The 15,123-nt window shown below is 46.0% G+C and overlaps 1 protein-coding gene across 3 annotated transcripts in view; it reads left to right on the top strand.

Moving 5' to 3' along the window:
- KIAA0319 (KIAA0319 ortholog) overlaps window positions 1-15,123 on the top strand; it is a 66,588-nt gene that overhangs the window by 3,804 nt on the left and 47,661 nt on the right. For all 3 annotated transcript variants that reach the window (XM_044917259.1, XM_044917260.1, XM_044917258.1), the window contains exons 2-3: window positions 25-758; window positions 12,938-13,130. In XM_044917259.1, coding sequence (XP_044773194.1) covers window positions 25-758; window positions 12,938-13,130 — 927 coding nt within the window. The remainder of the gene's footprint in view (window positions 1-24; window positions 759-12,937; window positions 13,131-15,123) is intronic.

Genomic DNA, 15,123 nt, shown 5'->3' with positions numbered 1-15,123 from the left:
CATCCGAGACCGCGTTGTTCGCAGGTTGTGCCTGTGGCCCGTGCCGCGAGGGGAGGACGTTCGCCAATGCCGTCATTTCGCCGGACCTGGCAACCACCAGGATCGCGCGGGGGCCTCCGGGCACCCCCGCCGTGGACTGCACGGCCGCGTGCTGTGAGCTGGCCGGCTGCGACCTGGCCTGGTGGTTCGAGGGCCGCTGCTACCTGGTGAGCTGCCCGCGCTCCGAGAGCTGTGAGCCCAAGACCGTGGGCTCCATCGGGTCCTTCCTCACCTTTGTGCGCAGGCCGGCGCGGCTGCTGGACCGCGGGGCGATGCTGCTCAACAGGGGGGCGCCCTCGGGACTCTGGGGCGACGCGCCGGAGGAGATCAGGAAGGACTTGCCCTTCCTAGGCCAAGAGCGGGGCCCAGAGGAGACGCCGGAGTACTCGGACGACTACGGGGAACCCGAGCGAGCCCCCGAGCGGCCCCTCGGCAAGCCGGGGCCCAGAGGGAGCGCCGAGCACACGGCCTGGGGCCCGCGCCCCGGCGGCCAGGCCGGCGGCAGCCCCTCTGCCGGAGGCGGCCTTCCAGGGGCCGCCGAGAAGCAGGACCGCCCTGCGCTGCATCCGCTGAACGCGCCCCCGTGGGCCGCGGCCCCACAGCAGTCTCCGGAGAGCGGCTCGTTGCCATCCTCGGTGACAGTTCCACCTTGGGGAGAGGCGTTGGGAAAGGAGGCCTTTCAGCGCCAGGAGCGACCCAGCGCCGGCTCTGGAAGAGAGGTGGGCCTGGCTGCTCGGGGCTGGGAGGTGGCTGGGAGGGGCTGTGTGGGCTGGAGGCTGGGCGCCTGGGAAGAGAGCTCCCAGAGCCTTCCAGGGAACGGAACGTCCTGTTCCTCTGCTGTGCCTTCAGGAGCCCAGGGGGTAAAGAACAGGGCTTCCACCCTCGAGCCAGTCATCTCATGATGACTTAGCACTTCTCCCTCGCGATGCCTCTCCCAGGATCTCCGGTCTCCCGGGAGCAGGCCCAGAGGCACAGCACACTTTTCCAAAGAAAACCCACAGGCCCCAGATGGAGTTGATGAAGTTTTAGAATATAAGTGAGGTTCGGCCATGTGAGGTCCGGAGCCGACGACCAAGAAAGAGTTCTTGAGACGTCTCTGGTGCAAAAAGGTGGTTTTATTAAACCCCGGGGACAGGACCTGTGGGCAGAAAGAGCTGCTCCGGTTTGTGAGGTGTGGTTGACTTTATACTTGGGAGCTGCGGAGGTGAGAGTCCAGAAGGACTGTCGTATGCTAAAGACTCTCCGGGTACTGGAGGCCTGGTTATCCTCAAGCCAAGGCTGTTTTCCCCTCTAATGAAGCACTAACAGGAAGACAGATGGGGGTTTCCTGGAGGAATGTTACATTCCTCCTATCACACGTCCTTGTCAGTGGGCTTCAGGTTTAGAAGAAATTCAATTTTATTTGCATTTCCTTCCGTCTCAGCCTCCCTTAATTTTTTGGAGGGGAGGGTGATGTTAGGGCTTCAGGAACCGAGTTATGGGTCTCTGGAAGTTAGGCTATTGATGAGAAAGCTTCCTTGTAAATCACTAGGACATTTGTAAACTGAGGGAGACTCCTGTCCTGCAGGACTGTGATCTTATCAGTTAACCATTCGTTTTTCCTTTAGGGCAGCCGGGAGTGCCTGAGGAATGTCACACATACCACATGGGGGGTGTAGGGGGTCAGCTGCTGCTTTGTCCTCAGCGAGCCTTCTGCTCCTTCATCATTATCAGTTACCTACAATTGACAGAGTTGTAAAATAGCTCAAATACAAGAAAGTCTAGAATCAGAGAACTGGGAAAGCCTATAGACAGTATTTCATTTTCCACTGAAATACAAATTTTGCCCTACATTCAACTTAATTTTTTTTAACTGAACTGAGTTGTAGATAATCCTTGAATTAGTGTTGATAAACATTAGATCTGCAGCATAAGAAATATAATTTTATTCTGCCAAAGTAGAAAGTTTGGAATTAATGACAAAAACAGAGATTTCTTCTCTCACCAAAAAAGTATTTAAAATAGTACAATTGTATTTAATAAAGGTGCCATGAGAATCCCATGGGGAAAAGAATAGTCTTTTCAATAAACGGTACTGGGACAACTGGATATTTCCATACAAAAACTGAATTTAGATCCCTACCTTACGCCCCATAAATTGACTCAAAATGGATTGAAGGGTATCAGAATATGTGACCCCAAAATATGCCCTTTTGGCGTAAGGATGACTTGAACTGCTTATTTTTGAGACAAGACACTAACAAGAGAAGCTCTTAAAAGCAATTTATCCTTTTATAAGGGAACTTTACATTTATAAGGGAAATCTCCATTTGTAAGCCTCTCCTCCTCTGAACTAGGAAGAGGATGATTCCAAATCAGTACAAACTCTTAATTGCTGGACAAGGCAGGGACTGAAACCTGTATGTATAACAACCTTACCTTTATTTTCTGTGTTCTTCACAGAAACCTCTCATAACTGGCCCCCCACCTCCAGCATCTCTCTTTGTCTTTGGTAGAATCGCTTCCTTATATAATTAACTTAATAGCATTCATCTTTAGGGACATGCAAATCAAAGCCATGGTGAGATACCACTTCCTCTGGGTAGCTAGAATTTAAAAGAAAGAGAACAAGTATTAGTAAGGATGGAGAAATGAGAACCCTCAGGCACTGCTGGTGGGACAATAAAATGGTTTAGGCACTTGGAAAACAGCCCAGCAGTTCCTCAAGAAGATAAACATAGTGGGGCACCCTGGTGGCTCAGTTGGTTGAATGTCCAACTCTTGATTTCTGCTCAGGTCCTGAGATCACGACCTGTGAGATCACTCTGTGCTGAGCATGGAGTCTGCTTAGGATCCTGATTCCCTCGCCCTTTGCCCCTCCCCAACCCCTGCTGGCACACCTGCGCTGTTTGTCTCTAAAAAAAACAAAACAAGGGGCGCCTGGGTGGCTCAGTCAGTTAAGCGTCTGCCTTCAGCTCAGGTCATGATCCCAGGGTCCTGGGATCGAGCCCCACATCAGGCTCCCTGCTTCTCCCTCTCCCCCTGCTTGTGTTCCCTCTCTTGTTGTGTCTCTCCCTGTCAAATAAATAAATAAAATCTTTAAAAACAAAACAAGACAAGACAAAAACCTTAAAAAAAAAAAAGATAAACATAGAGTTATCATATGACCCAGCCACTCAACCTCTAAGTCTTTACCCAAAAGGAACGAAAGCATTTGTACATACAAGGACGCATAACAGCATTATTCATAAAATAGTGCGACTGAACAGGACAAATTCAAGAAATTTGAAACACATCCAGATTAAATTCGTAGAGGATAAACGATGTTTCCTGCAGTTTTGTTTTCAAGTGCGCAAGACCAGAGAGATGCACCTACAAGAAGGTGTTTCACAGTAATTAAGAATAGAAAAAAAGAAACAAGGCATTTGAGACTCTTGCTGACCAAGCCAGATGTAAATTGAAGGTCGAAATGGGGAGCGGGGGGTGCCCATTGCTTCCATGGAGGATCCATTTTCTTTGGGTGGGGTATGTCAAGGAGGACCTGCATGCTGACAACTTAGCCAGGAGCTCTCTGTGGAGGCCATGGACACAGGGCCCAAGAGTGAGTGAGGAACTGGCATGCCCTTCCAGCCTCGAGAGGCGCCGTGGTGGGAAAGGAAACGGTCTGGAGAGGAGGCAGGAGTGGAGTCGTCCCCTCAGCCGTGACCTGGTGGAGGCTGTGAACCCTTCAAGTGGCGCCTTAATGTTTCCCACCACTGTCTATGGACTCCATTCTTTATTTCAACTTGGTAGTAATTTTTCAAGACTCTCTACAACTAAAAAGTCTGGTTTATCTTGTGGAATCTTCAGAGGCTGTGGGGTCTCTTGATCGGATGGGAGGGGCCGCCAAATGTGGGGCAAGCTGGTCAGGTGGAGGCCAGCGGCGTGGGTAAGAATTCACCCAGGGCAGAACAGAGGAGATAGAAGTTTATTGAACACTGCAAGGGAGCTGTGGGCAGGACAGCAAAGCAGAGAGGGCTGCCAGGAGGCGGTGGTGGGGGGCTTTGGTTAAGGGGGAATTGGTGGGGGGGGGGGAAGGTGAGGAGGTGTGGGGACGTATGCAGTTTTCCCTTTTTGGGACCTGTGTTCAGGTGTTAGTAGCCCATTGATCACCTGGGGTTATGGATATTTTGAGGTGCGTCACCTTAGAGCCTGTCTGTATTCAAGCCAGGGGGTTAGGGGGCCACTGTGGGCCCTTCTCCCTTACTCAGGTTTCTATTCTCTACAGAGGCACCACGATAGTATGCTGGGAACACCTGTTCCGGAGCTCTGGTTTGCAGGGATTCTGAACTTCCTACTATTCTCAGCACAGATGGGATGAACAGTCTTTTATATTAGCACTCACTTTACAAACCTTGTTATCTGAAACCTCAAAGAAACCAAGCGTCTTAAAATTGTGGTCGACCCTGTATGGGGTTCAGAATGTCATCCCCAAACATGGCACTTTGGCATATTGATTATTTTGAATTAATGGTACCTAGGAAACAACGGTGTAGGAAGGACAATCTGACCCACCTCCCTGTGCCAGGAGGGCATTTAGGAGAGAAGACTGTATTCAAGAAGATAATATACACAAACCCTGTTCCTTCTTTACCGTTAACTGCCCCCAAGTCCAAACCCCTTTGTCTTGTCAGTTCTTCACAAATCTATTATTTCTTTGTCTAAAATGTATTAAATCTTCTGTTTTGGTCATCTCTTTGCATCTCCTATCCTTATGGGATACCTGTACATACATAATTAAATTTGTTTTTCTTCTGTTAATCTGCCTTTTTATTATGGGGAGTGGTGGTCTCACCCAAAAAGCTAGACGGGTATAAGGAAAATTAATATTCTTTTTCTATAACCCACTACCTGTTTTTCTTTTTAACATATAATGCATTATTTGTTTCAGGGGTACAGGTCTGTGATTCATCAGTCTTACACAATTCACAGAGTTCACGATAGTATATACCCTCCCCAATGTCTGTCACCCAGCGCCCCCATCCCTCCCAACCCCCTCCACTCCAGCAACCCTCAGTTTGTTTCCTGAGATTAAGAGTCTCTTATGGTTTGTCTCCCTCTCTGGTTTTCTCTTGTTTCATTTTTCCCTCCCTTGCCCTATGATCGTCGATCTTCTCAAATTGCTCATATCAGTGAGATCATATGATACTTGTCTTTCTCTGATTGACTTATTTTGCTTAGCATAATATCCTCTAGTTCCAACCAAGTCATTGCAAACAGCAAGATTTCATTTTTTTTTTGATGGCTGCATAATATTCCATTGTATATATATACCACATCTTCTTTATCCATTCATCTGTTGATGGACATCTAGGCTGTTTCCATAGTTTGGCTATTGTGGACATTGCTGCTATAAACATTGGGGTGCACGTGCCCCTTTGGATCACTACATTTGTATCTTTGGGGTAAATACCCAGTAGTGCAATTGCTGGATTGTAGGGTAGCTCTATTTTCAACTTTTTTTTTTTTAAAGATTGTATTTATTTATTTAAGAGAAAGAGATAGCGATAGAGAATAGGAGCAAAGGGGGGGAGCAGGGAGAGGGAAAAGCAGGCTCCCCACTGAGCAGGGAGCCCGATGTGGGGCTCGATTCCAGGACCCTGGGATCAAGACCTGAGCCAAAGGCAGGCACTTATTGACTGAGCCACCCAGGGCCCCTATTTTCAACTTTTTGAAGAACCTCCATACTGTTTTACAGAGTGGCTGCACCAGCTTGCATTCCCACCAACAGTGTAGGAGGGTTCCCCTTTCTCCGCATCCTCGCCAACATCTGTTGTTTTCTGACTTGTTAATTCTCGCCATTCTGACTGGTGTGAGGTGGTATCTCTTTGAGGTTTTGATTTGGATTTCCCTGATGCCAAGCGACGTTGGGCACTTTTTCATGTGTCTGTTGGCCATTTAGATGTCTTCTTTGGAAAAATGTCTGTTCATGTCTTCTGCCCATTTCTTGTTTGGATCATTTGTTCTTTGGGTGTTGAGTTTGTTAAGTTCTTTATAGATTTTGGATACTAGCCCTTTATCTGATATGTCATTTGCAAATATCTTCTCCCATTCTGTCGGTTGTCTTTTGGTTTTGTTGACTGTTTCCTTTGTTGTGCAAAAGCTTTTTATCTTGATGAAGTCCCAATAGTTCATTTTTGCCCTTGCTTCCCTTGCCTTTGGTGATGTTTCTAGGAAGAAATTGCTGTGGCTGAAGTCGAAGAGGTTGCTGCCTGTATTCTCCTCAGGGATTTTGATGGATTCTTGTGTCACATTTAGGTCTTTCATCCATTTTGAATCCACTTTTCTGTGTGGTGTAAGGAAATGGTCCAGTTTCATTCTTCTGCATGTGGCTGTCCAATTTTCCCAACACCATTTGTTGAAGAGACTGTCTTTTTTCCATTGGACATTCTTTCCTGCTTTGTCAAAGATGAGTTGACCATAGAGTTGAGGGTCCATTTCTGGGCTCTCTATTCTGTTCCATTGATCTGTGTGTCTGTTTTTGTGCCAGTACCATACTGTCTTGATGATGACAGCTTTGGAAGAGAGCTGGAAGTCCGGAATGGTGATGCCACCAGCTTTGCTTTTCTTTTTCAACATTCGTCTGGCTATTCGGGGTCTTTTCTGGTTCCATACAAATTTTAGGATGATTTGTTCCATTTCTTTGAAAAAAGTGGATGGTATTTTGATGGGGATTGCATTGAATGTGTAGATTGTTCTAGGTAGCATTGACACCTTCACAATATTTGGTCTTCCAATCCATGAGCATGGAACGTTTTTCCATTTCTTTGTGTCTTCCTCAATTTCTTTCATTAATATTTTATAGTTTTCTGAGTACAGATTCTTTGCGTCTTTGGTTAGATTTATGCCTAGGTATCTTATGGTTTTGGGTGCAATTTTAAGTGGGATCGACTCCTTAATTTCTCTTTCTTCTGTCTTGTTGTTGTATAGAAATGCAACTGATTTCTGTGCATTGATTTTATATCCTGCCACTTTACTGAATTCCTGTATGAGTTCTAGCAGTTTTGGGGTGGAGTCTTTTGGGTTTTCCACATAAAGTATCATATCATCTGCAAAAAGTGAGAGTTTCACTTCTTCTTTGCCGATTTGGATGCCTTTTCTTTCTTTTTGTTGTCTGATTGCTGAGGCTAGGACTTCTAGTACTATGTTGAATAGCAGTGGTGATAGTGGACATCCCTGCCGCGTTCCTGACCTTAGGGGAAAAGCTCTCAGTTTTTCCGATTGAGTATGATATCCGCTGTGGGTTTTTCATAGATGGCTTTTATGATACTGAGGTATGTACCCTCTATCCCTACACTGTGGAGAGTTTTAATCAAGAAAGGATGCTGTACTTTGTCAAATGCTTTTTTGGCATCTATTGAGAGGATCATATGATTCTTGTTCTTTCTTTCATTAATGTATTGTATCACATTGATTGATTTGCGGATGTTGAACCAGCCTTGCAGCCCAGGAATAAATCCCACTTGGTCGTGGTGAATAATCCTTTTAATGTACTGTTGGATCCTATTGGCTAGTATTTTGGTGAGAATTTTTGCATCCATGTTCATCAGGGATATTGGTTTGTATTCTCTTTTTTGATGGGGTCTTTGTCTGGTTTGGGGACCAAGGTAATGCTGGCCTCATAAAGTGAGTTTGGAGGTTTTCCTTCCATTTCTGTTCTTTGAAACGGCTTCAGAATAGGTATTAATTCTTCTTTAAATGTTTGGTAGAATTCCCCTGGGAAGCCATCTGGCCCTGGGCTCTTGTTTGTTGGGAGATTTTTGATGACTGCTTCAATTTCCTTACTGGTTATGGGTCTTTTCAGGTTTTCTATTTCTTCCTGGTTCAGTTTTGGTAGTTTCTATGTCTCTAGGAATGCATCCATTTCTTCCAGATTATCTAATTTGCTGGCATATAGTTGCTCAGAATACGTTCTTATAATTGTATTTCTTTCGTGTTGGTTGTGATCTCTCCTCTTTCATTCATGATTTATTTATTTGGGTCCTTTCTCTCTTTTTTTTTTTTTTAAAGATTTTATTTATTTATTTGAGACAGAGAGAATGAGAGACAGAGAGCATGAGAGGGAGGAGGGTCAGAGGGAGAAGCAGACTCCCTGCCGAGCAGGGGGAGCCCGATGCGGGACTCGATCCCGGGACTCCAGGATCATGACCTGAGCCGAAGGCAGTCGCCCAACCAACTGAGCCACCCAGGCGCCCTCTCTTTTCTTTTTGATCAGTCTGGCCAGGGGTTTATCAATCTTATTTATTCTTTCAAAGAACCAGCTCCTAGTTTCATTGATCTGTTCTACTGTTCTTTTGGTTTCTATTTCATTGATTTCTGCTCTGATCTTCATTATTTCTCTTCTCCTGCTAGGTTAGGCTTTTTTTTTGCTGTTCTTTCTCCAGCTCCTTTAGGTGTAGGGTTAGGTTGTGTATTTGAGACCTTTCTTGTGTTTTGAGAAAGGCTTGTATTGCTGTATACTTTCCTCATAGGACCTCCTTTGCTGCATCCCAAAGATTTTGAACAGTTCTGTTTTCATTTTCATTTGTTTCCGTGAATTTTTTAAATTCTTCTCTAATTTCCTGGTTGACCCATTCATTCTTTAGTAGGATGCTCTTTAGCCTCCATATATTTGAGTTCTTTCCAACTTTCCTCTCGTGATTTGAGTTCTAGTTTCAAAGCATTGTGGGCTGAAAATATGTGGGGAATGATCCCAATCTTCTGGTACTAGTTGAGACCTGATTTGTGACCCAGGATGTAATCTATTCTGGAGAATGTTCCATGGGCACTAGAGAAGAATGTGTATTCTGTTGCTTTGGGATGGAATGTTCTGAATATGTCTGTGAAGTCCATCTGGTCCAGTGTCATTTAAAGCCTTTATTTCCCAGTTGATCTTTTTTTAAAAAGTTTTTTTATTTATTCATTCGAGACACAGAGATACAGAGAGAGAGAGAGCATGAGCAGGGGGAGAAGCAGGCTCCCCGCTGAGCAGGGAGCCCGATGTGGGGCTCGATCCCAGGACTCTGGGATCATGACCTGAGCGGAAGGCAGATGCTAAACCGACTGAGCCACCCAGGCCCCCTTTATCTCTCCTTCTATTTTCAGTGACAGCCTAGCTGGATATAGTATTCTTGGCTGCGTATTTTTCTCATTTAGTGTGCTGAATATATCATGCCAGTCCTTTCTGGCCTGCCAGGTCTCTGTGAATGGATAGGTCTGCTGCCAATCTAATGTTTCTACTGTTGTAGGTTACAGACCTCTTGTCCCGAGCTGCTTTCAGGATTTTCTCTTTGTCTGAGACTTGTGAGTTTTACTATTAGATGTCGGAGTGTTGACCTATTTTTATTGATTTTGAGGGGGGTTCTCCATGCCTCCTGGATTTTGATGCTTTTTTCCTTCCCCAAATTAGGGAAGTTCTCTGCTATAATTTGTTCCAATACACCTTCTGCGCCTCTCTCTCTTTCTTCTTCTTCTGGGATCCCAGTTATTCTAGTGTTGTTTCGCTTTATGGTATCACTTATCTCGTGAATTCTGCCCTCGTGATGCAGTAGTTGTTTCTCTTTTTCTCAGCTTCTTTATTCTCCATCTTTTGGTCTTCTATATCACTAATTCTCTCTTCTGCCTCATTTATCTTAGCAGTTAGAGCCTCCATTTTTGATTGCACCTCATTAATAGCCTTTTTGATTTCGACTCGGTTAGATTTTAGTTCTTTTATTTCTCCAGAAAGGGATTCTCTAGTATATTCTATGCTTTTTTCAAGCCCAGCTAGTATCTTTATAATTGTCATTCTGAACTCTAGTTCCTACATCTTACTAATGTCTGTATTGATTAGGTCCCTGGCAGCCGGTACTGCTTCTTGTTCTTTTTTTTGAGGTGATTTTTTCCATCTTATCATTTTGTCCAGAGGAGAATAGATGAATGAGAGAACAAAATGCTAAAAGGGTAAAAATGACCCCAGAAAAATATACACTAACCAAATCAGAAGAGACCCAAAACCGGGGGGAAAAGAAAGGGAAACAAACAAAAAATGAATATGATCAGGCTGGTGAATAGAACAGAGCCACACACTAGATTTTGGGTGTATTTTGGTCTGTTAGAAGAAATTGCCTCCAGAACTTTTTAAAAAAGAAAAACTTGTATATATACAAAAATAAGGGTAAGTATGATGAAGTGATGGAAGATGACTGTAAAGATAAAAATTAAAAAAGATTTTAAAGAATTGATAAAATATTGGTTGAAAAAGGAAAGAAGAAAAATTGAACTAAAAAATAGGAAAAAAAAAATTTTTTTAAATTATCTTTGAACGACTAAAGAATCATGGGGAAAAAAGCCATGAATTCTATGTGCAGTATTCCCCTAGCGCTGGAGTTCTGCCGTTCTCATTGATCGGTAAACTTGGTCTTGGCTGGCTGTTCTTGCTGATCTTCTGGGGGAGGGGCCTGTTGCCGTGGTTCCCAAATGTCTTTGCCGGAGGCGGAATTGCCCCACCCTTGCCGGTCCGGGCTAAGTAATCTGCTCAGGTTTGCTCTCGGGAGCTTTTGTTCCCTGCAAGCTTTCGTGCAGCTTTGGAGGAGGAGACTGAAAACGGCGGCCTCCCAATCTCCGCCCCAGAGGAGCCGAGAACTCGGGGCCCCACTCCTCAGTGCGCCCCCAGAGAAAAGCAGTCAATCATTCCTGTCTCCCTGGTCTCCGGCCGCACTCCATGTTCACCCAGCCTGTGACTGAGCACTTCTGTCTCTGGCACCCAACCCGGTGTGGAGTCTTCAAACCCAGCAGATCCCTGCGGTGCCCTCCCGCGCCACTCTTCTCCGGGGAGGAAGGGGAGTCTCCCCGGATCTGCCGCTTGTTGGGTCGCTGCTGGAGGAGCAGGGGCCCGACTGTGCCGCGGATCACGGTTTATGGCAACCCCGAGCTGAGAGCCCGCGCCTGGGCTCCGCCTCTGCAGCCGGCTTCCCTGCTCCGATACCTGGGAGCTCTGCCACACTCAGGCACCCCCGGTCTTCCTGTGACCCCGAGGGTCCTGAGACCACACTGTCCCGGAGGGTTCCACTCCCCGTTTAGCCACCGGAGTGACATCCCTCAGCGGAGCCGACTTCTAAAAGTTCCGATTTTGTGCTCCGCGGCTCTATCACTTGCCAGAAGCGGCTGACGGAGGCCCCTCCCCCGCCGTCTATCCTCCCGAATATCGCCTCAGATTCACTTCTCCGCACGACCTACTGTCCAGAAAGTGATCGCTTTTCTGTTCAGAGAGTTGTTGCTATTCTTTTCTTCGATTTCCTGTTGAGTTTATAGGAGTTCAGAATGGTTTGATCCCGATCTAGCTGAATTCCTGGGACCAGACGAAATTTAGGTGGCCTACTCCTCCACCATCCTCCTCCTCCCCCTCCTGTTTTGTTTTTTTTTTTTTAAGATTTTATTTATTTATTTATTTATTTGAGAGAGAGAAGGAGCAGGGAGGAGAGAGAGAAGCAGGCTCCCCACTGAGTAGGAAGCCCGAAGCAGGACTTGATCCCAAGGCCCCAGGATCACGACCTGAGCCAAAGGCAGATGCTTAACCGACCAAGCCACCCAGGTGCCCCTCACTGCCTGGTTTTTAAAACGGTTATCATTTGATTTGTCTTCGTCTGATGAATATATTCAAAAATTTATGGTTCATCTTCTTTTTGCCTTGGTTCCTGAAATTTGTTGAAGGTTTTACCAGTTGTCTAGTAATACCTGGCAGTTTATGAACTGAAATATCTGGTATTCAGTGAAAATTAGCAGTGATGTCAGCTATCAGGTGTTCAATCACAGAACATCTGCTGTGTCCTCACTTTTCTTAACTGCAGCAGATACCAATGTGCGATTTCTATAAACACCTGCAGCCCCTTCCCTGGGTTACATCGGAGTTAGAGCTTTTCTTTCTGTGGATTTCTCACTGCACCTTCCCCCGTGGGTCTCCTGTGTTCTTAGCCTCACTTTTACTTACGTGGTCCCTACAGTCACTGGCAGATGAGGCCCAGAAGAGCATTTTATTATTATACGATGAAACTTTCCTCTCTGGCACATTGTATATAATTTAAAAACTTGAAGTTGGCTGGGACGCCTGGGTGGCTCAGTCAGTTAAGCATTGGACTCTTGATCTCGGCTCAGGTCATGATCTTGGGGTCGTGGGATCGAGCTCCATGTCGGGTTTCCTGCTTAGTTGGATCTGCTTCTCTCCCTCTGCCTCTTCCCCTCCCCCACTCAAATAAATAAATCTTAAAAAAAAAAACAAAAAACTTTAGTTGGCTACCTAGAACTGTAACTTCTGGTTACTTTATACACAATAGTTGTTATAATTAAAGATTGTTTACTCTAGAAGCCTGGCTGTTGAATTATCTGTCTTCTGTTTTTGCCTTATTGACTAGTTCAGAGACCCACTACAGTTATTTTCTTTCTTTTCATCTTGCATGTGTGTGTTCACTTATAATAACTGTCCAACCTATAGTTTTCTTATATTTTTTTAATAGGTAGCAGAGAGAATATTTGAAAGAGATGGTCTAGGGGTGCCTGGGTGGCTCAGCCAGTTAAGCATCCAACTCTTGGTTTCAGCTCAGGTTGTGATCTGAGGGTCCTGGGACCGAGCCCCACTTCAGGCTCCCTGCTCAGCGGGGAATCTACTTGAGATTCTCTCTCCCTCCTCCCCCCCCCCAACTCACAAGCACATGCGTGCACACTTGCTGTCTCTCTCATAAATTAATAAATCATAAAAAAAAAACATGGTCTAGAGTTCTAACATTTTGTGATATTAAACATGGTATTTTGAATGCCATTGAATCTCATTTATGTAAAAGCTCAGTGACATTGTGTTGCTTGACGAGGTCAACCATTTTTTGTTTTTTTCTTTCCTAACAGTTTGTCTTTGTGACTGATCTCCTAGGTTTTAATATCTTCCCGTCATCCTCCTCCAGCCAGAGTGGCGTTCAGCCCAGCCTCCACAGAGAAGAGCCCACTTCCCACAGTCCCTGCGTGGAGCCCAGAGCATGGTGCCCTGACCCCTCCCACTAGCCTTGTCCCCACTGAGCCCACCCCACCAGAGCAACCTGCGTCTCCGACCGCTGCTTCCAGGACAGGTAACTGTGAGAACAATACAGCTGGAGAAAAGTACAAAACCATGCTGTCGAATAGACTAGTGGCAACGTTAAGGTTTACTCGTCCCCTCCAGGCGCATCTTCAAGCTTCTCTCCTGCGCTAGACACGGTGCTCCCCACCAGCAATGAAAACATGAACTTTGTCTGTTCTTCAGTGATCTGTAGGGCAGCCAGTGCGAGGGACGGGTGAATAGCTGGTCTTCATATACTACGGGAAGTGCTGTGACAGGAGCGATGGGAGGCGCCTGACCTTTCCGAAGGGCCAGGAATCCTTTCCAGAGGTGGCGGTGCTGGGATAGAACAAGCTGAAGTGGGGTTGGTGTGTTGTGTAGGTCAGGGCAGCGACCTGTAATAACGATAATGATAATTCTGTTCAGTGAGTACTCACCGAGCGCTGGGCACTGTGCTCAGCGTTTCCTGCCCCGTGCAAGAGAATGAAAGTACAGGGGTGCTGTGACATTTTGGGAGAGCAGTCAGGAGGTCAGTCTGGCTGGAGCTGATCATGTGCGTGAGAGGGAAGGGCAAGGTATGAATCTGGAGTGGGAAGCAGGGCAAGATTTCAAAAGATCTGTAATCTGTGCTAAGGAATTTGTGCTTTATCGGGTAAGTGTAGAGAATCTCTGAGTGATTTTAAGCAGGAAAATGAAATTATGAGATTAGTCTTTGAGAAAATAATATGGAGTCAACTGGAGACAAGAAGATCCATTAGGACTAGAGGGAGTGGTTGCAAGGATGGAGAGAAGGAACCAGACTGAAGCGGTATCAGGGGGCTGGGATCATTAGGATTTGATGAGTGGCTACTGGCAGAATCTCAGGACTCTGAGATCGATGCGCACATGGAACTAAAAGTTAGATGAGCGGTGGGCTGAAGATAAAGGATCAGGAGTCGTCACCAGAGAGGTGATGACTGAAGCCTGAGGGCACACCTGGGACCTTCCACGGAGGGCAGTCGTGAGCTTGGGAGAGGCCTGAAGAGGAGCTCTGGAGACGTCATTACATTAGGAGCTGGAAGACCAGAAGGAGCCTCCAGAGCTGGCTGAGTGGTCTTGCCAGAGAGGCAGGACATCAGGAGGAGGGCGTGGATTGAGGGAAGGAAAGAGAAACTTCCAAGTAGGAAGATGTCATGAAGGAGCCAGGGGTTGCAGAGATCATGGCAAACACTGAAGAGCTCCCATTAGATTTACTAATAAAGGAGGTATTGGAGACCTCGTTTCCTAAGCCATTCTATGGGGATAACCCTCTCTGCCTTGTTGATTTGCTTTGATCCTGAGCTTGAGTACAGAGAAGGGTAATAGCAGAAGAGAAGCCATGTGGTGTTTTGGAAAGGACACCAGCCTGGGAAGTAGGAGCCTTGGGTTCTAATAGGACCTATTGCATGGAGTTGTTAGAAGCTTAGATGAAGTGATCATTTTAAAGTCCTTGGAATGGAGCCTGGCACAGTGTAATCTGGTATGTGTGTCTGTTGAGATAAATACATTTAAATTAATTATTGGTGGATCTCTTATTGCTAATTATTCGTATAACTTTGAGCAATTACTTGGCCTTTTAGGGCTCGGTTCCCTCATCTGTAAAATGATACATTGGGACCAGTGTCCCCTCTGGGTCCACAGTTGCTGACTTTCAGGGCAAAGAGTCCGTGGAAGTGATGGGAGAGAGGAGCCTGAGACACCAGGGAGGCCCCTGCAGCTGGTGTAGGAAGGCACTGGAAGGACGGGATACTGACTGAGGACAGGAGCGGGTTTGAGCCACATGGCCCCCCAGCATCTCCAAGGAGCTGAGATCTCTAAAGAGCACTCAGCTTAAAAAAAAAAAGAAACAAAAAAAACTTTGCTTTTGTCTGTGTGATATCTTGACATTATCTCAGTTGTATTGTACAAGTGAAACGAATGTCCAGTTGCATCCAGCCAGTGGGTACATCAGTGTTGTGCTGGTTATGGAGAAGGTGAATGGACATGGTTCTGAGGGCCGGCTTAGT

The sequence above is a fragment of the Neomonachus schauinslandi genome, chromosome 8, assembly GCF_002201575.2.
Source record: "Neomonachus schauinslandi chromosome 8, ASM220157v2, whole genome shotgun sequence".
In the NCBI taxonomy this organism is placed as follows: domain Eukaryota; kingdom Metazoa; phylum Chordata; class Mammalia; order Carnivora; family Phocidae; genus Neomonachus; species Neomonachus schauinslandi.
This window is presented reverse-complemented; position numbering and strand designations above follow the sequence as displayed.